Below are 24,945 nucleotides of genomic sequence, written 5' to 3'. Positions count from 1 at the left end.
AAAAAATGAATAATGATTACATGGGGATCATTGAATGATAAACGAAATGGAAGAATAATGTATTTCCTGAAAGAGAGTAAAATAAAACAGAATGAAAAATTGTTGATAATAACTTTATTAAGTTAGAAATACTCAAAGCATATTCTTACAATTAGGCATAAAAAGTTGTAATGTATTTGGTATTATTTACAAAGTTTCAGTAAATAAGGACTGCAAGTAAGAACATTGATAATTCAAGGAAGAGTCACTAAATGTAGAACATGCAGATTTTTTCTTTTGTGCTTATCCCATTTATTCATTGCACATTCATTCATTGCTCACTGATTCCAATAGTCCAATATTTACATCACCGAGGCTTAAAAAGCAACATTAATATATTGTATTGTAGCTGAGGCAACAAATAAAACTAGCATCATTAAAAGAGGACTAACATATTAACTTATTCTCTTAAAACAGTTTCACTTAATTTGCAAAATAGTTTCAAATTATTTAAAAGCTCAGGCAAATGCATAGAGGAAATCCACTTGTAGTCCAGAATAAAAATATGAAAAAACATATATACCTAGCATTACCCATTAGTTCTTAAGGACTTTTCTATACAGAGGAATACTTAACAAGCTTTACACTCCTAGGGGCCAAACAGTGGGACTATGTTTTAGTTTCTCAACACGTTTCACAGCTAGTGATAACACTGCTTCTTTAGGAGGAATTGAGATTTGATAATAAATGCATAAATATAAAAAGTAGAAAACCCCCAAATTCTCTAAGATAGTAATTATTACATCCCTAAAATATACAAAATCAAAGAAAAAGGGTTTACAACAGTATATCCAAGGAAGGAAGACTTCCAGAAAGGCAGGGAGTTTTGATATATATATATTCCAATAATTATATAAATTATATTTTTTTAGTATATAATTATTATGAAACATCAATTGTTGTTGTTTTTTATGTTTGAATTTGTGAATTGGGTTTCCTGTGTATTATGTTATATTTTCCCAGAAGAAGCAGGCTCATCCTATGAAATACACTGGACTTTCCAAATATCAACTGAATGCTAGTATCACCAAGATGCTGAACCTATCTTTGTTGATTTTGTTATGGCGCTTTATTATTTTGTTTTGGTGTTAATATTTTGTTGCATTTATTTTGTGATTTCACATGTATCATGTTGTTGCCATATTAGGCCTTGATTTTTTTACTTATTGCAAAATAAACTTTTGGATATTTTATGAAAAGTATTGTGTCACATAGGAATGAGCAAGCAAAATTTTTAATTTTGATCTTGCCTGAACTTCAATGGAATTCGCCAAATCAGTTCGTCAAAACTTAGAGGACCCATCGGACGTTCAGTGAAATTTTCACGAGAATGTCAGTGGCATATCAGTCACACAGCTCCCTGCTTTTCTGGAAGTTTTCCTTCCTTACATATACTGTTGTAAACCCCTTTCCTTTGATATTGCAACAAAGAGGTTTAACTTCTTTTTACTATAGATTGCTTTAGAAAAAACCTGGTTGTTTTTCTGAAAGCAGAGAATATAACTGGGTATTAAGGCTTTAAAGTAAATATAACAGTGACTGTTGATCCAGGAAACATCCGATTGCCTCATGGAATCAGGAAGGAATTTTTTTCCCCTGTTGGAGCAAATTGTACCAGGGTTTTTTTTGCCTTCCTCTGGACCAACTATGTCTTATAGGGTTTTATATCTGGGATATGTTTATTTCTCTAGTGGTTTAACTTGATGGATTTATGTCTTTTTTCAACCTAACCTACTATGTAACCATGTACACATGTATATATTATAAAGCCTTCTGGAGCCTGGTTTGGATTTCAATTGAATTTGGTTAAGAAACTGATCAGAATATCACACTTCTTCTTCTTCTTAGTAGCCACACACACACACCCAAAGTAAGTTTGCAGCAAGGATATACAAAATACATGTTTACAATGTTGATTGTTCAGCTTCATGTCTTTAACCTGTGGTATACATAGTACACCTGGGTACTAGTATGAATAAAGGAATGCATATTGAAAATACAAAATGACATAGACAACCATTACCAGGGCCTTTGAGATTTATCATCTTTTGAATACTATGACAACATTTTCTGAATAGATCTCTTTACTTCTTTGTTTCGTAGACTGTATATGAGAGGGTTCAACATGGGAACCATTGTGTTGTAGAACACTGTCAAAACCTGTTCCAGTATGTCATAGCGATCTGATGGTGGTATCATGTATACAGATACGGCAGATCCATAAAAGATGCTCATAACTGTGAGGTGGGACAAGCAGGTGGAGAAGGCTTTACTTCTGCCCTCCTTGGATTTAATGTGTTGTATGACCAAGATAATTTTTACATAGGACATTAGATTGCACATAACCGGTGAGATCCCAAATACTAAACAGTCTACATATACAATGTTGTAAAACATTTCGGTGCCACCGCAGGAAATGTTGATCAGAGCTTTAGCATCACAGAAAAACTGGTGAATGGTAACAGAAGAACAGAAGAAGAGTTTTAACATAGAACTTGTAAGTAAAGCTGAATTTACACAGCCACCTATCCAGATCACCATTAATATTATAATGCAAATTTTTGTGTTGAGTATACGGTGATAATCTAAAGGGTGACAAATTGCAACATATCGGTCATATGCCATTATAAAAAGAACGGTGACCTCAGCACTGTCTGCTATAAAAAAAAAGTACATCTGAATTAAGCATTGTACAAATGGTATTGTATTATCACCAGAGAGTAAGATGTGTAAAAGTTTGGGAATAGTAGCTGTTGTATAACATATATCCACAACAGACAGGTTCAAGAGAAATAAGTACATGGGGGAGTGCAAGTGAAGGTTCAAACATATCACTGTAATGATAAGTATGTTCATCAACATTCCAAAAAAATAGATTAGGAAAAAGTAGACAGTGCTAATGAATAATAATTTACTATCATTCTTCAAAAAAAATGGCAAAATGTACACGTTGAGGGTAAATGTAAGGTTTTCCATATTATACAGTCACAGTTTTATACAGAGTATTTTTTTATATACAAATTTTAATACCTGTGTGTGTGAATCACATACATGTCATATATAAGTAAAATACTACAAGAAGACTTACATATTGACGTCTAATATTTAAGCTTATAATACAGCATGCATTATCCAGACATTTCTGCAAAACAAGGTGTTACATTTAATACACAATATATATAATGAATATAATATAATATATATTATAATATGTATGTATATTATTATGTTATATATATATATATATATATATATATATATATATATATATATATAATCAAAACGCATGTACACAGGAACAATAATACAATCCCCGATCATCACAATTTAACAGCCACAGTTTGGAAAAAGTAAAAATTATTATTATTTTTTTTTTTTGCAATAAGTTTATATAACTACAATAGAAATAAGACATATCTTACCTTTTCAGCAATATGATCTGCTATAGATGATCTTACAGTCAGACACTAAGATAAGGCTATGTTTTATAATGTGTGGATCTATGCCCAGTGCTAATAGCATGAAGCCTCCAAGGAACAAGTTATTAAAAGTTTGAACTTTTGACCTAACTTCAAATCTCCTGTTAAATACTTAACTTAAACTTTATTAAAAACATTTCTTTAACTTTTTTAAAGCTTTCATGTGTTATAGATTAAAGTTTTAAAGTAAAGACAACAGAGACTGTTGATCCAGTCTTTTGATTAAGGGATTGGGAAATATTTTTTTCCCCTGGGATATGTGTATTTATCTGGAATGTTTATTAACCTAGTGGCTGAACATGTTTTTTTTTTCTCAGCCTAACTTTGTAACTATGAATGGGGAAATTGTCATCCCACTTAAACTGATATATTTTTTTTGCTTCATTTTTTTGGAGCTTTGGCTTGTATGATAGCTGCATTAACAGCAAGCTTTTGCAAAGTATTTAAGTTTTGAACCAACTCTTTTTCTGTATTAGTTTCTATGACATTACAAGATAATTGCAAAACATTTATTTTTCTATAAATTAAAGTTACAATACGGTCAGGAAAGTGTGATTGGGGTAAATCTCATTTAAACTTTTTAAACCTATAGCAAACCAAAGGCCTATGGGAGCATACAAAATATTACAAAATCTGTTTTCAAGACTATTTTTTAACTATTACATTACTTTTACAATACGTGTCCCAATATTATCAGAATATGTAGCAGTAAATGCTTCTATAGCTTTTATTGGATGGGATCTATTACTTCAACCTTGAATCCAGTCTGGTAACTCCTGAGAAATCAGATTCTGCAAAACTCATTGAAACTGACACTGGATACACATTGTCTATATACATATAAAGTATTTTTCTATCTTTTAGGCATTTTAATAAATTATAACTTTATTGAAATAATTTTTAATTTGTTAAAAAAGCTACATCTAAAGCCCATTGAGGTTTGATAAGGATAATATTTAAAATACTCTTATATTATTAGTTAGTGGATGGTTTTAAAAAATATGTTTTCCTGATTATACTTTAATTTCCAATTACAGAAATGTTATTTTTTCTCTAAATCTTTAAACATGTTTCCCTAAGTCCTTCCTACGTTCAGAGGTTTTTCCACTTAACTTCAAAGTTGCTTTAAGATGCCTCGTGAATACTATGGGCCTGAATAATTAAAGCTCACCAAGGCTAGAGTGAATACATTTTCATCAGTGAACCTTTGATTTCTTCAAAGTAATTTACTAGCAAATGTTTTGAAACCTGGACCAGATCCATTACACGTTTCCTGGGTCACCCAGCTGCACTGATGAATGTGGCCTTGGAGAGCTTTAATAAATCAGTGCCGTTGACGCTACTAATTTTGATTTAAAGAAAATTGAAATGTTTTGGGGATTAAACCCTTTATATCATGAAAAGTAGCTATTTGTAATACTACTATATTGTATTTTCTTTTGTAATACTACTATATATGTATACTACTATAATGCATCCCTAAACTTGCAATTTCACCAATCTTGTCAAGTCTTGAATTATTATACTACATTCATATTTTTTCTAGTTTTTGTGAAGCTGTCTAACTTTTTTCTTGTGTACATTCTGACTTTTTCTTGTAATATTATCAATAAGACTGATCCAAACAGAAAAATCAGTTAAAATGTTTATTACCTGTTACTTATGCCTTTGCATTGTTGTTGTTATATTATGGGCCTGATTTATTAAAGCTCCCCAAGACTGGGGAAGATAGACCATTATGGGAGAACCTGGGTGATCCTTCTCCAGTATTGGAGAGCTCTAAATTTATTTTTGGACTATATGAACTTTTATTTACAGCTTTGTAAACTCATGTAAATACAAATTCTGGAATCCCATCTTTCCCATAATTTTCAACTACACAGCTCACGTTACTGTAAAAAACGTTTTCAAACCTTATTCAAGGCTTTAATCTATCCCTGTTTTTAAAAATTGTCCTTATATAAGCTTTAGAAAGCAAACATTCTTTAATTTTCCCGGAACTAATAACATTTCTTAATCATAAGGAAATCAAATTTTTGCAGAAAAAATAGAGTTGCCATTGTTATGATTCAGCTGTACTACTTAGTGATAAAACATTGCATTACAGAGGTCTGTTAATGAGAAATGTTCCCTTTATTAGTAAAAGTCAATATAGTAAAGTTATAGTCCAACTCAAATTTGTTAAATAAAGGTTACTATGGTTTAAAAGTTTTAAAGATATTTGCCAAAAGCTGAAATGTTTTTTAGTTTCTTGTTAGTAAGATAACAAGCTGCTTTTTATAAATCTCTCTAGTGATATATTACTATTAGAATTTTCATTTCTTTCTAGAAATGAGGGCACCAGAGATGATGTCATTGTCACCGGTTAGATTAATCAAACTGTAGAATAATTAAATAATTTGGGAGTCCTTCTGCAAAAAAATTAAATCTTATTTTGGGAGTCACAAACTACTGGGAAATGTCACTACTGCTGGGAAATGTTACCACTGAGGCCTTCGAAAAGATAGGAAGTTAGGTGATTCAACACAAAACTATAACATGAAGTCAATGAGAATTGGCCTTAAGTTGATACAAAATTTTAAAAATGTAACAAAGAACCCTTTTTGATCTTTTGATTGTGTGATTAGTTACAAATTTATTATATTTATATAATTACCAAATGTAATCATTGTCAGCTGGGTTGTTTAATGCTTCTTACAGAGAAGGTTTTCAAAAAAGGTATAGAGGCATTGATACACAAAATGGTAAGCTAGTACATTTATTTAAATAGAATATAATTGAATAAAACAGAAAGACAAAAAAAAACAGAAGATACAAGAATAGGTGTGTTCCAATTTACTCCTTAAATTTTCACAATTAAATTATTTTAATTGATAGGTTTCTGTAAGGGTGACATGGTAGCTTAGGAGATAACATGCTTGCCTTCATGGAAATAGCATTAAAGTGTCCAAGGTGTGAATCTTTGCCAGGACTCTCTCTACATGTTTGTTCTCCCCATCTTTGTTTGGGCATTTTGGTGTCCTGCTACATCCCAAAGAGATACACATTCAATTTCTTCCCCAAAATTTACCCCAGACCGTGTTAATGTGATGGGGACATTGCATTGTGAGCAACTCAGAAGGGCTGTTGATGACATAACTATGGAATTTAGTGTTTTCCTTCATATCATCATCAATTAAGATTTGTTGCAATTATAAAAGTGTATACAGTAATAGTGTATCTGATTTCTGGAAACCTTTCTAAAATGAAAGTGTGTTTATCTTCTTCTTGCATGATTAGCTACCTACCTTGACTTTGTCTTTAGATCTCTCATTCCTCAGATGATTCCACTTTTTCTTTAGTGATTTTCTGCCAGGTCTATTGGCAGGATAGGGAATATCTCAAGAATGGAAGTTCACAAAGATAGGGTACAAGTATGTAGCTAATAGTGATTGAAGAAGAAGAAGACATATGTTTCCATTACCCTTTGGGCCTAGTTTATTAACCCTCTGAGCGTTAAGCCCAAGTGTGGCTCGCGGTAAAAGAAAAAAAAAAAGCTGATAGTGGTAACCCTAAGCCACACTCGAGGTAGCTAAGAAAATTAAAAATAAATACTTGGTCACCTACCGGCGTCCTCCAGTGTCCTGCCCATTCGTTCCCATATAATCATTATAATATATATATATATATATATATATATATATATATATATATATTATATGGGAACAAATATATATGAATTTATTTATGCATCCTTGTTTTAACAGATTTTGTGTTTTTTATTTAAAGTTTATTATTAAATGTATTACATGTATTACATATTACAAATATTTTGGAGTTATGCCTAAGAATTACAGGCCTACAATGTAAAATAAATTTATTGAAAGACAATGTACCAATTTTAGAAATATAAATCCAGACAGAAATTACCAGCCCAGGAGGTTAAAGTTCTCCAAGACTAAAGAAGATAGATTGACATTGAAAAACCAGGATGATGCATCGGGATATCACAGGTTCTATTATAATGAAAGTCTATGTTCTCCAATCTTGGAGCGCTTTAATAAATTGAACCTAGGTATGTGTGTGTTTTGAAGAAGCATTATCAATATCTTAGAAGCACATTCAGGCAAGGTTTCATTACTCTCATGAAATTGGATTTTAAATAGAATAAATACATAACTATGAGTGATGTATTAGAGATCATTAAGAAATCTGGCCCAGTGAATCCACTGCTTGATTTTTTGGACGCTAGATAAGCAAGGCATATCAAAATGACACTACTCATTATTCTAACAAAATCGTTCACAATTATCACTTTAAAAAGAAAAGTTAGAAACAAATCTTTGTTATTTCCAGCCTTTTCAAGATTTTTTCCTGGATCTTTAAAAGAATCAAAAATCTGAAGAAAGTTCAAGCCTTTTCCTAAACCCTGAAAGTAAAGAATGGTTGCTTTTTTATTTTTCGGGAGTGCACCTCACTTCTTTGGTAAATGTTTTAAAAAGAGAGCTAAAGAATGAAGGTAATATATAAATTATGAAATATGAACTAATATTAATGGTAAAAAAATTGTAATAAAACCCCTTGGTAGAAGGACTTTAAATTGCTCCAGAGGATAAAAAAAGAAACAGAAAAAAAAAGAAAAGAACAATACAATTCCAGACAAATAAACTTTCTGTACATAACAAAAAAGGAGCATTTGAGGTATTTCCTAATAAAACCATCTGTCAAAAATCAAAAGTGATTTTTGTTTTTACAAAGGGCCCAAAGTGTTTTGCAATATTATTTACATGTCAGTATTTTATCAAGGGATAAATACACAAAAAACAACTTTTAAAATCTGGTAGAATGTTTATTTGATGTGGAGGACACAGAAACCACAAAACTTCACTGGAAGTGTCAAGGGAAAGGAATCCTAAATCTTATCCAGAGTAGGAAAATCAGAGTAAAACTCCCAATACCAGAAAAAACTTTTCAGCACTTTATCTAAAACTAAGCATAAGCTATAATAAATAAGCATAAATAAGCATGGCTGAACATACTCTTTACTGCTTACTGTATAAGACCTAATATGAATGATCATTACATGATGATGGCCTACCCATGTTTATTATGAAACGGCAACGCTTGAACTATGAACCAGTGTAAGCCGCAAAGGGCTTTTACTAGTATATTCTAAGGCACAAGCTCAGTATTGACATCAGCCAATAATTAAGTTTTGGATCAATAAATCAATAGGCCAACAGTACATAACATAAATTTAAGATCTAGCAAACAGATTTTCCCTGGACATATTTTATGGGTATATAACACCTCACACATTGTTTGCCAAACATATATTGAATATGGAAATCCTCATTTCTGTTAAAAACTGCTTAACCCTGATTGTCATTCATTATAGACCTCACATTTTCAAGTAAAATTATCAAAAAGAATTAAATACAGTACAATCAGTAAAAATTGTTTAATAACTGGTATTGTTATTGTTATATATATATATATATATATATATATATATATTAAAGCTATCCAAGAGCTTTAATAATTCAGGCCCTGAATGCATTGTTGGACTATAATAATAAAATATTTTTTTTTATTTTTTAAAGCTTTATAAACTCCCTTAAAAATACAAATTCTAGATTCTATAGCATGTTTACCATTCCTCCCATCTATCTATGCTCAAACTGATTTAATAACTAAAAGTTAGTCACATACCTAATTTAGTAATTTATGACCCTATAGCATGTTTACTAATCCTCCCATCTTTCCATGCTCAAATTGCATTAAATACTTGAAAAAGTTAGTCACATACCAAATTTAGTAATTTTGTATTTAAACTGTTCTCTGTTTTCTCATAGCTGCCCTTATATATTGCGTATAGATAGCATATATGATTTTACTTTACTAGCACTAATTATAGTAATAAATACTAAAATGTAAATCAAATAATTATAATATCTCATAAAAGGTAACCTTTCTCTTTTGAAGAAAGTTGGACAACTTTTTTTAAAACTTACATGTTTCAAGGCAGCTATATTTATGATTCAGCTATAAGTCTTAGTAAAAAAATATTGAATTACTGAGATCTGTTAATGAGAATTGTTCCCTTTAATGGTGGCAGAAATTATAGTCCAGTTATTGTCTAACTCATACTTGTTTATTAAAAGTTTTAAAGGTCCTGGTGAAATATATTTGAATTTCTTGTTTGTTAGTGAGAAAACAAGCTGTTTATTATAAATCTCTCCACTGATCTATTACCATTAAAATTTTCATGTATTTCCTAAAATGAGGGCATCAGAGATGATGTCACTTTCACCAGCTGGATTAATCAAAATGTAGAATAATGAAATATTTTGGGAGTCCACCTGACTAATTGTCATTGTTCATAAACTTCTCATTTTCATGTAAAATTTTCAAAACGATTAATTCAAACAGTACTTTTTTTTTTTAGCCTTTATCCATGTCATGGGATTGTTATTTATTATATTATTGGCCTGACCTATTAAGGCTTTCCAAGACTGGAGAAGATAGACTATTATAAGAGAACCTGAGTGATCCTCCAGCTTTGGAGAGCTTTAATAATTCAGGTCCTCAATGTATTGTTGGACTATGATAACTTTTTTAAAATACAAATTCTTGAATCACTCTTTAGCATTTTACCATTCCTTCTATCTTTCCATGCTCAAATTGCATTAATTACTTGAAAAAGTTAGTCAAAAACCTAATTAAGTATTTTTTAATGGATTTATTCTATTCCCTGCCCTTAAATATAGCCTATAGATACCATATATGCTTTAATTCACTAGCACTAATATAAGTAATCAAAATATAAAATGTATGTCAAGTCATTATAGTATCTTATAAAAGGGAACCTTTCTCCTATTCTAGAAAGTTGGACAACTTTTTAAAACTTGCATGGTTCGAGGCGATTATATTTATGATTCAGCTGCATTGCATTTCCTAGGTCTGTTAATGAGAAATGTTCTCTTTTATTGGTGAAAATTAATATAGTCCAGTTATAGTCTAACTCATAATTGTTAATAAGGGTTGCTATGGTTTAAAAGTTTTAAAGATCTTTGCTCAAATCTATTTTTTTAGATTCTTGTTTGTTAGTAAGTAAGATAACAAGCTGCTTTTTATAAATCTCTCTAGTGATCTATTACCATTAGAATTTTCATGTATTTCCTCTAATGATGGCACCAGAGGTTATGTCAGCGTCACCAGTTGGTTTACTCAAAATGTAGAATAATGAAGTAATTTGGGAGTCCATCTGCATGGGAATTAAGTCTTACAAACTACTGCTGGAAAAGTTACCACCTCCATGAAGGATAGGAAGTTAGGTGATTTAATACAAAACTAAAATATTACATGAAGTCAATTAGAATTGGCATTAAAGTGATACAAAGTTATTAAAATGTCAGTAACAAAGTTTATTTGGATCTTTTGATTGTGTGATTAGTTACAAATTTAACATACCTGTATGTACCAAATGTATTTGTTGTCAGCTGGCGTGTTTGATGCTTCTTTAGAGAAGGTTTTCAAAAAGTTATAGAGGCATTGATCCATAAATAAATAAATGGTAGAATAGTGCATTATTAGAATAGAATAGAAAAAAAAACAAAAAGACAAATAAACCTTAATGTTTATTAGTAAGAAGTATTGATAAAATCATCATGACCATATTCAAATAATAACAATAATACAAGGTTATAAGAGTCTTCATAGACGAACAATACAATTCCACACAAATTAACTCCTTGTAGATCACAAAGAGCAGTATTTGAGTTATTTCTTAATGAAACCATAATTTAACTTCCAGTGCATTATTTAGATATAATTATACAAAAAATAACTTTAAATATGAGGTAGGATATTTATTTGACATGGCAGATACAGAGACCACAAAACTTCACAGAAGGCATCAATGGAAAGGAATCCTAAACAAGTGTAGGAAAATCTGGTAGATCTCCTTATACCAAAAAAACTTGCATTAGAGCTAACTTTTCAGCACTTTATTCAAAATTGAGCATAAACTATTTTGGCTTGAAAAACATTTTACTGCTTACTTGACCTAACATGAATGATCACTACATGATGATAGCCTAGCCATGTTTATTATGACACGGCAAAGCTTGAACTATGGAGCCGTGAAAGATACTTTGCTAACCAAAGGGTTTTTACTAGTATATTCCAAGGCACAGGCTCAGCATTACATTGGCCAAACCTGTTCTTAGATAATTACATGTTTAATCTTTTTTATCCCTTGATATATGTTATGGAAGTATAACACCTCATATTCCTATACTTGAGCAATTTCAAATTCTTTTGGGTCCTCCCCAATTGTCAAGCCAATAATTCTAAGAACTAAGTTTCTAACCTACTAAGTTTCTAAAAACTGCCTAATCCTTATTGTCATTCATTATAATCTAAACAAAAAGAATATTTCAAACAGTACAATCAGTAAAAAATGTTTATTAACTGTCATTCATGCCAAAACATTGCTGTTGTTATGTTATGAGTCTGATTTATTAAAGCTTTCCTAGACTAGATAAGATAGACTATTATGGGAGAACCTGGGTGATCCTTCAGTCTGGGAGAACATTAATAATTCAGGCTCTAAATTTATTGTTGAACTATGATAACATTTTTAGAGCTTTGTGAACCCCCTTGAAATTACAAATTCTTAATTTACCTCATAGCATGTTTACCTATCCTCCCGTCTTTCCCTTCTCAAATTGCATTAATTACTTAAAAAAGTTAGTCTCAAACCTAAATCTGTGTTTTTTAATGGATTTAAGCTGTTCTCTGTTTTCTCATAACTGCCCTTATAGCCTATAGAGAGCATATATGCGTTTACTTTTCTAGTACTAATATAAGTAATAAATAATAAAATGTAAATCTATTCATTATAATATCTCATAAAAGGGACCTTTTCTCTTATTAAAGAAAGTTGAACAACTTTTAAAACTTGCAGGATTCAGCTGTTCTACTTAGTAATAAAATATTGTATTACTGAGGTCTGTTAATGTGAAATGTTCCCTTTATTGCAGGCAGGTATTATTGTCCAATTATAGTCTAACTCATATTTATTTATTAAAGGTTATTATGGCTAAAGATTTCAAAAATATTTGCCCAACCTTGACATTTTTTTAGTTTCTTGTTTCTTTGTGAGATAGCAAGCTGCTTTTTATAAATATCTCTAGTAATCTATTAACATTAGAATTTTAATTTCATTCTGGAAACGAGGGCACCAGAGATAATGTCATTGTCACCAGTTGGCTTAATCAAAATGTAGAATAATTAAGTTATTTGGGAGTTCACCTGCAGAAGAATTAAGTCCTATTTTGGCCGTTTGAAAGTCACAAACTACTGCTGGGAAATGTTACCACTGAGGCCTCCAGAAAAGAAAGAAGTTGGGTGAATCAATACAAAACTTAAATATAACATGAAGTCAAAGAGAATGGTCTTAAAGTTGATACAAAGTTTTAAAAATGTCAGTAACAAAGAACCTTTTTTGATCTTTTGATGGTGTGATTAGTTACAAATTTAATATATTTAAATAATTACCAAATGTATTTGTTGTCAGCTGGTGTGTTTGATGCTTCTTAAAGAGAAGGTTTTCAAAAAAGGTATAGAGGCATTGATAGATGATAAACAAAATAGTTAAATAATACATTTTATTAGAAAAGAATAGAAAAGAATAAAGCAGAAAACAAAAATGGAAGAATCAGCATTTTGGAATTAGAACTCTTCCTTCAATTACACATATTTTTAACATTTATGAACTAGAGAGATATAAGATTGTAAGGGTGACATGGTGGCTTAGGGGATAGCATGCTTGCCTTCATGGAAAAAGCATCCAAGTGTCCAAGGTGTGAATCTTGGCCGGGGCTCTGCATGTTTGTTCTCCCTTCCTTGTTTGGTCATGTTGGTGTCCTGCTACATCATAAAGACATAAAGATACATTTAATTTCTTCCCCCAAATGAACCCCAGACTGTGTGAATGATAATGTGGGACATTGCATAGTGAGCAACGCAGAGGGACTGTTGATGACACGACTATGAAATTTTTCATTTAGCCTTTTCCCTTATTATCCGTAACATATATGGTAGAATAATAACTGAAGATTTGTTGCAGTTATAAAGGTGTATAAAAGTGTATGGAAATGTATCTGATTTATTTAATTAAAAAAAAAAAAGTATGTGTATCTTTTCCTTGCATGTTTACCTACATACCTTAACCTTGTCTTTATGAGGCCCCATTTCTCAGATAATTCCAGTATTTCATTGGTAATTTAGATAGATTGACATAGAAGAATCTGAGTAATGCAGAATCTGCTTTGCTTTATATCCCATTCCCATGTTTTCTAAGGATGAGTGAAAATGTCTCTGGCATTTTCCTGAAAATGTCCTCAAATTTCCGATGGGTCCGCAAAATTTTGCAAAACCATTGGAAATCCACAAAATATATATAGGAGGATTACCGCGGCTGCATTCATGAATGGGGCGGTGGGAATCCTCCTGTCAGTGAGCAATCCCTGGGCACTACAGGCCAGAGTGAGGACAAGCCTCATAAATTCGTAAATGCAGCCACAGTACTCCTTCTTTAGAGTGAGTCATGCAGCTTGTGTTTGAGAATAAACATGGCTGTGGGAAAAATCCTCTGATGAATTTGTTCATGAGCAGCCAGGGAGACTCACACTGTGTCCCTGGATAGAGAAACTCCAAGAACACATACTACGGGGCTGCAACAGCAATCAGGGGAGCGGAGCTAACAGTTCCACTCCCCTAATTGCTGTTTCTACCCTGTACTAGCAGTACAACTAGTAGAAAAACTCTATCCAAGAACACAAACAACTAGTAAAGAGCTGCCAAAAAGAGGTCCCAAAAATTAGGTCTCACCAGCTGAATTTACAAAGGCTTATCTTGCATATATGTTTGGTAAGCAAGAACAGCCCAATTTGCTGCGAGACTGAATTTAATAAATTCGCTCGCTCATCCCTAATGTTTTCTCATGAAAGTCTATCCTCTCCAGTCTTTGAGAACTTTATTAAAGCAAGCACTATATATGTATTTTCAGGAAGCATTCTCAAAATCTGGAAATCAAAAGGTGGACTATGTAATGGTTTAGGACGTAGAGGACTGTGAGGAAGAATATTACCTTTTTATGTCACCTACCAATGACAAGGGACTCCTTGCAGCCATTACCACAAACAACCCTGATTACCATGCTGAACCCAAATCTTGCTGGCAACAAACTTCTTTGGCATACCAATACTCCAAAGTCTCCACTGACTGATGTATTCATTCCTAAAGCATGGGCCTGGTTTATTAAAGCTCTCTAGGACTGAAGAAGATAGAATACCATGGGAGATCCCCAGGGGGACATCACATCTGGAATGGATCTGGTCTAGAATGGAAACATTTGCCAACCACCAACAAATAATTTTTATTAAATCCATCCCAGTTTGGCTGGATGACCCAGGCTCTCCCAAGATAGTCTATCTTCCCTAGTTTTAGAGATTGTTAACAAATCAGGCGCAATATATCCACTGCTTCATTTTTTTGGGTGGTATATTGCAAGGTATCCTAAAAAGACATCACCCATCATTCTAACTAAATCATTCACATCTCTAAAGAGAAAAATTATAAACAAAGCTTTGTTACTTCCATCTATTTTCATTTTTTTGCTAGATTTTTGAAAGAAGGACAAATCTGAAAACAGCTCTAGTATTCGCTTACACTGTGAAAGTAAAGCAAGGTTGCTTATTTTACTTTTGTAGAGTACACCTCACTTTTTTCCTGGTAAAACTTTTCAGAAACAGGGCTATAGAATGAGGGTGATATATAAAAAAAGAAATAATAACAAAACAAGAAATAATTATAAATATCTGGAAGGATGTTGATTTGACATGGCCAACATTGAAACCACAAAACATCAGAGAGATCATTGAATTCAGAGAATCCAAAACATTGTTAGGAGCAGGGAAAGTCAGGAAAAATCTCCCTATAGTAGTAAAAACTTGACATTGATCCTACTCTTTCAGAACTTTAGCCAAAACTAAGAAAATGAAATATACTTTACCACTTACTATATAGAACCTATTCTGAATGCTAACCTCATGGTCATGGCAATGTTTTTTAAGATGCAGGGTAATACCTAAATAGGTTTTATTAGCATATACTAATGTACAGAATGTATTCTGTATTAGAATTGATCAGACTCAAAAAAATAATTTTCCTTAGCTAGTTGTCCTAGTTGTCCCTACATTACCATTTTGGCTCCCATTGTTAAATGTTGCTTTCCTAATCTATAAAGTCATTTACTATTACCAAGAATGAATAATTTAAAAAAATTGTTAACCTGAATTAATACTACTATTCTAAATGAACATGAATCGATCATTACACTAATCTTGTCAAGCCTTTAAAAAATGTACTAGATTCACTATTTTTTTATTTTTGTGATGTTAAATTTGTATATGTATCTAATGTGTACATACTGACTCTTTCATGTAAAATAATCACTAAAAATGATCCAAATAGTACAATCAGTACAAATTGTTTATTAATTGTTATTTATGCTATTGTATTGTTGTTGTTATATTATGAGTCTGATCTATTAAAGCTTTTCAAGACTGGAGAAGATAGACTATCATGGGAGAACCTGGGCGATCCATCTCTAGTCTTGGAGAGCTTTTTTTTCAGGCCCTAAATTTATTGTTGGACTATAAGAGCTTTTATTTAACAGTTTTGTGAACTCAAAAAAAAAAAAATACAAATTCTGTAATCGCTGTACAACATTTTTTCCCATTATCCCTTTCCACACCGCTCGAAATGCATTAGGTACTTTAAAAAATGTGTTCCAAAGTAATAAAAAACTTTTATTATGGGTTTAATCTATACCCCACTTAATTGCCCCTATATTTAGCTTTTAAACAGCACATATACTTTTATTTTCCTAGTACTATTTTAATTATTAAATAAATAAATTAAATAAATTAATAAAAAGTACATCAAATCCCTATAGAATCCTATAAAAGGGAACCTCTCTCTTAGGAAAGAAAGTTGGACAACTTTTATAAAATTTGCATGGTTCATAGCTGCCATATTTATGATTCAGCTTTAATATTTAGTAATAAATTATTGCATTACTGGAGTCTGTTAATGAGAAATGGCCCTTTTATTGGTGGAAGTTAATATAGTTTAGGTATAGTCTAACTCATACTTGTTTGTTAAAGGCTACAATGGCTAAAAGTTTTAAAGATCTTTACCCTAGGATGAAATAATTTTTAGTTTCTTGTTTGTTAGTGAGATAAAAAGCTGCTTTTTATAAATCTCTCTAGTGATCTATTAACATTAGAATTTTCATGTTGGTTTAATCAAAATCTAGAATAATGAAGTAATTAGGGAGTTCATCTGCATGAGAATTAAGTCCTATTTTTGCTGTTTGGGAGTAACAAACTACTGCTGGGAAATGTTACCACTGAGGCCTCAAAGAAAGATAGGGAGTTAGGTGATTCAACACAAAACTAAAATATAGAATGAAGACAATGAGGATGGGCTTTAAGTTGTTACAAAGTTTTAAATATATTTTTTTTCCTTTGATTGTGTGATAGGTTACTAATTCAATATACTTATATTTACCAAATGTATTTATTGTCAGCTGGTGTGTTTGATGCTTCTTACAAGAAGGATTTCAAAGTTATAGAGGCATTGATAGATGATGAACATAATGGTAGAATAGTACAATTATTTGAATAAAATAAAATAAAATACAATGGAACATAATTTATTAGAAAATAATAGAATGAAAAAGAATAAAATAAAATACAGTATAATGAAATAGAATAGAATAGAATAGAATAGAAAAGAATATAAGAAAACAGAGAGCCAAAAACAGAAGAGACAAGAATAGATGTGTATCAAATTTCTCTTAAGAATCAGCATTTTTCAATTAATATGTTGTCATAGGGGCGACATGGTGGCTTAGGAGGTAACATGCTATTCTTCATGGCAATATCATTTAAGGGTCCAAGGTGTGAATCTGGGCCAGGACTCTTTCTGCGTGTTTGTTCTGCCTGTAATTGTATATTATATTATAATATATTATATTGTATATTGTATAAATATATAGATAGGTTTGCTAGCTTCTTCAAACCTAACCGTAGACTGTGTTATTAAACTTATGTGGCAATACATTGTGAGGTCCTCCATGGCACAATTGGGGACATGACTTTGTGAAATCATTTTTTCGTCCATTCCCTGATAAAAATAGATGTATTGCATTCAAACTGGTGCACAAAAGTCTGGTTTCTGCAAGTCTTTTTAAATGTAATCTATCTGTAGGTTCATCTCTGAAGCATGATTAGCTACCCACCATTAGTATGTCTTTTATTTATCAGATATTCACATCTCTTGTTATGATTTGTTGTCGGCCTATCTGCAGTAAGAAGGAATATCCCAGAATTGGAACTTCACAGAGACAAAATAAAGAAAGGTAGCTAATCATGATTCAAAGGAGAAGATAAAATTACCTTTATGATATCCTCTATCAGTCTACTATGGGATCACTAAGGAATTTGAGTAACACATTGGGCCTGACTTATTAAAGCTCTCCAAGACTAACGAATATAGACCATCAAGGTGAATTGTGTATGATAATAAAAAGCATTAGGGGTTGATTCACCGAAGACAATTAGGCTATTCACACAGTAAAGGGCTTCATTCTACAAGGGATTCTTCACTTCACAGCTTAAGTCAAGTTAACTTGTAGAAAATTTTACTAAACTCTTTTAGCAAATCAACCCTCTGCAAGAGCAATCATTTCTACAGTATGTTTTCGTTTTGTAATTTACATGTAAAATAAAACATGTTTTGGGAATGTTTTTATATTTTTAAACATATTTTATATGTTAAACTTTAAACCCCAGTACATATATATATATATATATATATATATATTTATAATTGTGTTATACTCTATATGGGGACCATTTTTTTTCTTTAAAAAAAAAAATCAATTTCGAAAAAAAAATTATTTGCTTTTAGTTCGGTAAATGTTTTCAGTCCTGACCAGATCCATTCCATGTTTGTTCGTTCACTCAGGTTCTCCCATGATAGTCTATCTCCTCCAGTCTTGGGGAGCTATAATAAATCAGGGCAAATGACTCATGATGAAATGAAAAACCACATATAGTTTGCGAGCAAAAAGCAAAGGTAAAATATTGTTACAGAGCTTTTGGGGTTTTTTTTTAGATAACAAGGGTAAAAAGAATCATGACCCTTTTAGGTAGAATTCTCTTCATTTTCTGCTCTGGGTACACTAGGAAAAACAAAAATCAGATGGTGTTAATGCCTGCAAGGTAGGAAGATACAGACAACAATAAAAAAAGTTCTGCTTTTGTCTGTTGTGTTGCCAGTAGAAGGATAGTCCACCACTTCCTGTCTTTGTGATACCCTGTTATCAGGACAGGAAGTAGGGATAAACATCTTAAACTAGAACACAAACAGGTATAAATCTGACAGAACTTTAATCATTCCCCATTCTAAAAAAATAAATAAATAACTAGTGGTTGACTTTAATTAAATCTAAGTATTGTTGCTAGAACTTGTTATAGGTTGATTCAAGGTCTGTGGGCCGTTGCAAATTTTGAGATCTTGAATATCCCAATCCAAACTGAACCTTATCTTCCCACTTGCTTGTTCTTATTGGTTGGTTATTTCCAGAGGTGGCCCTAACCCCTGATGGTCCCGGACAATGGGAATGTTCCCCAGGATTTACCTTGACAACAGGTTTACAACAGTCAGGAAAACAAGTAACCTTTTCTGTCCCGATTCCAAACAACAAATTAAATGCTGGGCATAGCTCTCTTATTATAGACTGGCATGAAAAGAAGAACCTGTGACACCTGTAGACTTTCAACAACTAACTCACCAATTTTCTCAAAGAATGCTGCATGTCTTTGTTCCGTAAACTGTATATGAGAGGGTTCAACATGGGTAACACTGTAGTGTAAAACATGGTCAAAGTCTGTTCCAGTACACTGTAGCGTTCTGATGGTGGTATCATATACACAGAAATAGCAGATGCATAATAGGTGGCCATGACAATGAGGTGGGATGAGCAGGTGGAGAAGGCTTTAGATCTTCCATCCTTAGATTTAATGGTTAGTATGACATTGATAATCTTTATGTATGACACCAAGTTGCACAGCACTAGACAAAACCCTAATAGAAAACAGTTTGCATACACAAGAATATAAAACATATTTGTTCCACCACAGGAAATGTTAAGAAGAGCTTTGGCATCACAGAAGAACTGGTGAATGGTGACAGAGGTGCAGAACATCATTTTTAAAATGGACTTTGCTAGTAAAGATGAATTTACACATGCACAAATCCAGATGACCATGACAAAAAATATGCAGGCATCTCTATTAAGTATACTGTGGTAGTTTAATGGGTGACAAATTGCAACATATCGGTCATAGGCCATTACAAATATAACTATAATTTCAGCACTGGCTGCTATAAAGAAAAAATAAATCTGGATAAGGCAGTGAGTGAAGGATATTTTTTTATCATCAGAAAGTAAGATGTAGAGGAGTTTAGGAACAGTAACAGTTGTATAACACATATCGACTACAGATAAGTTGCAGAGAAATAGATACATCGGGGTGTGCAAATGGAGGTCCAAACATATAGCTGTAATGATAATGATGTTCGCAAGGATTCCAATGAAATAGATGAAGAAAAAGAAGACAATGCTAAACATCAACAAGTTATTTTCAGTCTTCATAAAGTATGGCAAAATATAGAACTCCAAATTGGTTGTAGTGTTTTCCATTGGCTGTTGTCACAATTCCTAAATTAATATTGTTAACAATACTGAAGAATAAAATAAGAGTAATATGGGCTAACATGTATGCGTACACACAATAATTTATACCATTAATTATCATCCGTATGTCTTTCCTAGCTAATGTTATGAAATTTGGATATATTTTATTTTTTAATTACTATTAAAATTAATATTTTATTTATTATAAGTATTATTACTTCATAGCAAATGCAATTGCTCAAAATAAACAGAATCTAAAACTATCACTCTAGATAATATCCAAGCAAGGTGAGATAGTGCTTTTCAATTCTTAATGTAACATAAAATCTAGTACAGTGCTTATGGCCCCTTTTTCAACATGGAGGAACCCCTTGAAATAGCTTTCAGGAAACCCCTACAATAATTACTATATCCACGACTCACAGTATATTGGTATGGTGGTCACTGGGAAAATGTCTCTTAAATTCCTGGCTAGTGGGAAGAATGTCACCCTTACACATAGCCAAAGAGACCCTTGGTGTCAACTAAACTGACCTGAGAATCACAAATTGCTCATTGCTCAATGAACCCCCAGCAACCTGGGGTTCCACAGAAATCCAGTTGAGAAACATTTATCTAGTACAATAAGTCCAAGTGATAATGGAACTCAGTTAGCAATGACGATAAAAACCAGCAGTTATTGCCCCCCCTTGTCCTATCACCAACACTCCCACCAGCAGAATTTTGATAGAATATCATTTTTTTTTAGTCCTTGGTGAAATAAACTCAAGGGCTGTTATGTTGGTCCTCAAATTAAGCAGCCTTTCTATACCATTACACTGGCCTGTAGAGCAGTGCATCCTGTAAGAAGTCTTAGAAGCCAGTCATGAATACAAGATCTATTTATTACCCTGATGAACTTCAATTTTGCTATTGTAAATTAACAAGAAATGTTCAGGGAAACAATTATTCAATCCTATCAGGGGATAATGCTTCTTATACTAAAGTTTGTTTAATTTTGCATAACAAACTAAAACTTGACAAACCTCAACGTATTATCTTTTAAGTTTTGATATTGGATTGTGCATAATGTTAGATGAAGGACTCTTCTGCTCTGAATTATGGATGAGCAAGAAGGCCTCTGACAGTCTTGCGAAAATTTCCTCGAACTTCCGGTGGGTTTGTGAATTTCGGTGAATCGATTTTGTGAATTACATTAAAGTCAATAGGCCGACTTTAAACATGAATATCAAAGCCCCTATACATGTTAGAACCACCAAATTTGCTAGATAAGTGTAAGAGAACAGTAGCAACAAGGAAAAATTACAAAAGTTAAAAAAAGACCTTTTGGTTTTCCAGAAAATGCAAAGTGACAGCAGGCAAATGGGATTTTTTTTGTGGTGAACAGCGTCCAGAAGGCAGCATAAACATTAGGACATTGAGAACTCAACCCACTAGCAACAGTCTCTGCCGCAGGAAAATGTGTTGCTATATAATGTACACACCCCTATTAAATTTACATTGCTGCATAATTTGTTTACGCTATATCAATCCTGTTTTTTATTAATAATAATTGCTAGCTAGCATCATGATCTGGATGACATGTGTTAGGAATGCCACACATAAAGTTGTGGAGAAGTAGTGCGGTGACATTAGGCAAAAGGACGGAGGACCAGAGACGGAGCGTGGGTCAGCAAGAGCAGTAGCAGTGTGTGGTCTCTGGTCAGCTATCACCAGGGAGATTGTCATTGCCACCCAGAAGTGTACAATTTTAGCGAATGGAATACTGACAGGCAACAGCAGCAACAGCAGCAGGAGGAGGCGGAGGGCCCTATGATGGATTGTGGACCGCATTGGTAACTTGCATCTTAAGCTGGGTGTAGTGCATGGTCAATGCCACCCAGAAGTGTGTAATACAATTTTTGTGAATTGAGTACTGACAGGAGGCCGCAGCAACAGCAGGAGGAGGAAGAGACAGTGGGCGTGGACTGCATTGGTAACTGACATCTGGAGTTGGGTGCAGTGCATCCTCAATACCACCCAGAAAAGTAGTATTTTAGTGAATAGAGTACTGGCAGGCGGCAGCAACTGGAGGAGAGTGGGTACTGCAAGAGGAGGCGGTGGGTACTGAGACAGAGTGTGCACCGCATTTGTAACTGGCATCTATAGCTGGGTGTAGTGAATCCTCAATGACATCCAGAAGTGTGTAATACAACTATAGTGAATAGGGTACTGACAGGCGGCAGCAGCAAGGGCATCAGGAGGAGGCGGTGGGCCCTGGGACGGAGCATGGAGTGCATTAGTAACTGACATCTGGACCTGGGTGTAGTGCATCATCAACACCCAGAAGTGTGTAATACAATTTTTGTGACCGGAGTACTGGGCAGGCAGCAGCAGCAACAGCAGAAGAGGAGGCCGTGGACCCTGAGACAGAGGGTGGGCTGCATTGGTAACTGGCATCTGGAGTTGGGTGTAGTGCATCAACAATGACAACCCAAGGTGTGTAATGCAAATATTGGAAATTTGTGACTAAACGTAGACGGGCCAGACCTAGATGTTTTGTGCACCAGCACTGTTGCTGTGGTCCGTGGAGCCAGAAGCCTTAGGAAGGTGAATGATATTGCTAGTTTTTATCATGAAGTGGATGACATGAATGCCAACCCTCAATCTTACAATACTTAGCTGAAAAATTAGGCAAAGGCAATAGTACGTGTACCTACCAGTGTGGCAGTACTGGGGGTTGTCATCTGTAATTTGTTAACCTCCCAGAAGCAGCAGATATGTTGCTTGCTGGCACAATGGCAGGCATGACACTGGCAAAGAAAGCCACCCCAGGATGTTGTGATAACTAGTGGAAAGATTCAACTGAGGCAGGCTCAGCTGGTTGGTGATAACCAGCCACAGACTCAGCACAAGAGTAGGGTGGGTTTACAGAGGCATCTTGGTTGGCCTAGTGGGTCCTTGTGTCAGTCAATCAGTGACATCTGCAGTGGGGATATGATGTTCGTTGTAGCCCACCTTTCGTTAACTTTCCAAAAAGTGAGACAATTGACCGTGATCAAAGAAAATTCATGGCATACTGTGCCAACTGCTGGCAGATTTCAAGCCTTTTGACCCAAAAATTAATGGCGTGTCTACTGTCAGGACAGGCATCCTCCTCATAACTGCTGTCGACAACACCACCTCCAACAGCCAGAAAAGAGCCAACATAATCGTGCACCACGCACTTCATCCGTTCTTGATGATTATGCCTTTGCACTTCACTTGTTTGAGGTGGCTGCATCAGGTTTCTCCAGGCATCCAGAAAGTTCCCCCTGCATTGGCCTACACTTTTGGATGTGTGTGGGCTGCTGCCACTACTGCTGATGCTACCGCTGCTGATACGGTGGAGGCGGTCTGTCTAAGCTCCTTGTGGGGAATGTGGTCAGGCAGAACACCTTTTTTTCTCTTGTGCCAGGCTGGGTATAAACTGTGAAATTCTGTCTTTGTAGCGGTGATCCAGAAGGGTGGCCAGCCAGTAATAATCACGGTTTTTGAAGCTGCAAATGTGGAGGTCCCCCTGTAGGCATCGCAAAACGTGGACACACATATGAAAGAGGGGTTCACTGGGCTCATCCTCCCCCTGTCCCTCAGTAGGTGCCAAGACATCTTCCTCCTCATCACCCACCTCCTCCTTTTCAAGCTGCAGCAGTTTCTGTTGTTCCATCACCTGCACAATACCTGGGGCATGACAGCACAAATGCAAGTTGGACGGGTCCTGTTCAGTAGCCCCAACATGGTCTCCCCCATAATCATCATCATCATAATAATCTTCCTCCACCTCCTAATGCTGGCCAGTGTCCCTTCTTGCTCCTCCTGATGCTGGCTGTGCGCTATGGCGTGTAATGTCACCCTCATCCTCCTCCCTCATTTCTTCCCCTCCTCACCCATCGCCACTTTCCATCAGGCCACACGGGGTATTATCAAGCAGCAAAATTTTGGGTATGACATCGTTCCAGCCTGACCGCTCCAGACAACATTTGTGGCCTGCTCAAAGGGGTCCAGTACCTTGCACAGCGTCTCCATCTGTAGCCACTGGTCACTGGTAAAATAGCTTAGTTGTGTGGCTGTACCAAGGGCCCCGCTGCCTCCATGCACCACGCTTACCAAGTAATGGCGGATAGCTAGCTTTTACTCACACAGACACTGGAGCATGTGCAGGGTGGAGTTCCATCCAGTCACAGTTTCACAAATCAGTATATGCAGTGGAAGCTTCTGTTGGCACTGGATCTTGCTAAGGGCTGTGGTGGCAGGAGGGGGATCAGCGTACATGGCTGTAGATGGAGCGAGCATGTCTCAGTAAGTCCTGCAGTCCTGGGTATGTGCGGTGGAACTTCTGCACCACCAGGTTCGGTAAGTGCACAAAGCAGGGTACATGTGTTATGCAGCCTATGCACAGCGCAGCCACAAGGATGGTCCTGTTGTAAGACACTATGTTGCCTGATGTGAGCCTGGAGGGTGTCAGCCAAGCCCCAACCTTTGCCCCAACCTTTCTGGGCAAAGTTTTGCCCATGGTCAGGGTGTGATTTTTCTCCCCCAAGGACACCAGTTTCAGCATTGCCTGGCAACGTGTGTGCTTGAGGGAGCCGT

General features: G+C 34.4%; 1 protein-coding gene across 1 annotated transcript; it reads right to left on the bottom strand.

Moving 5' to 3' along the window:
• Nucleotides 1-2,094: 2,094 nt before the first annotated feature.
• Nucleotides 2,095-24,648, bottom strand: LOC140334637 (olfactory receptor 1G1-like). Its single transcript, XM_072416876.1, has 3 exons — nt 24,495-24,648; nt 19,432-19,724; nt 2,095-2,961 (listed from the first exon to the last, which is right to left on the bottom strand). Exons 1-3 carry the CDS (start codon nt 24,646-24,648, stop codon nt 2,095-2,097), a joined length of 1,314 nt encoding a protein of 437 aa, XP_072272977.1.
• Nucleotides 24,649-24,945: the final 297 nt, after the last annotated feature.

The sequence above is a fragment of the Pyxicephalus adspersus genome, chromosome 7, assembly GCF_032062135.1.
Source record: "Pyxicephalus adspersus chromosome 7, UCB_Pads_2.0, whole genome shotgun sequence".
Classification (NCBI taxonomy): domain Eukaryota; kingdom Metazoa; phylum Chordata; class Amphibia; order Anura; family Pyxicephalidae; genus Pyxicephalus; species Pyxicephalus adspersus.
The sequence above is the reverse complement of the archived record's forward strand: the minus strand, read 5'-3'. Positions and strand labels throughout refer to the sequence as shown.

Coding starts and splice junctions, on each gene's coding strand:
- LOC140334637 (XM_072416876.1), bottom strand. CDS start 24,648: ATGCTCGCTCCATCTACAGCCATGTACGCTGATCCCCCTCCTGCCACC. Junction 19,725..24,494: donor GCACATGCTCCAGTGTCTGT/GTGAGTAAAAGC, acceptor GTTTTCTATTAG/GGTTTTGTCTAGTGCTGTGC. Junction 2,962..19,431: donor AGCATTCTTTGAGAAAATTG/GTGAGTTAGTTG, acceptor TTTTTTTTGAAG/AATGATAGTAAATTATTATT.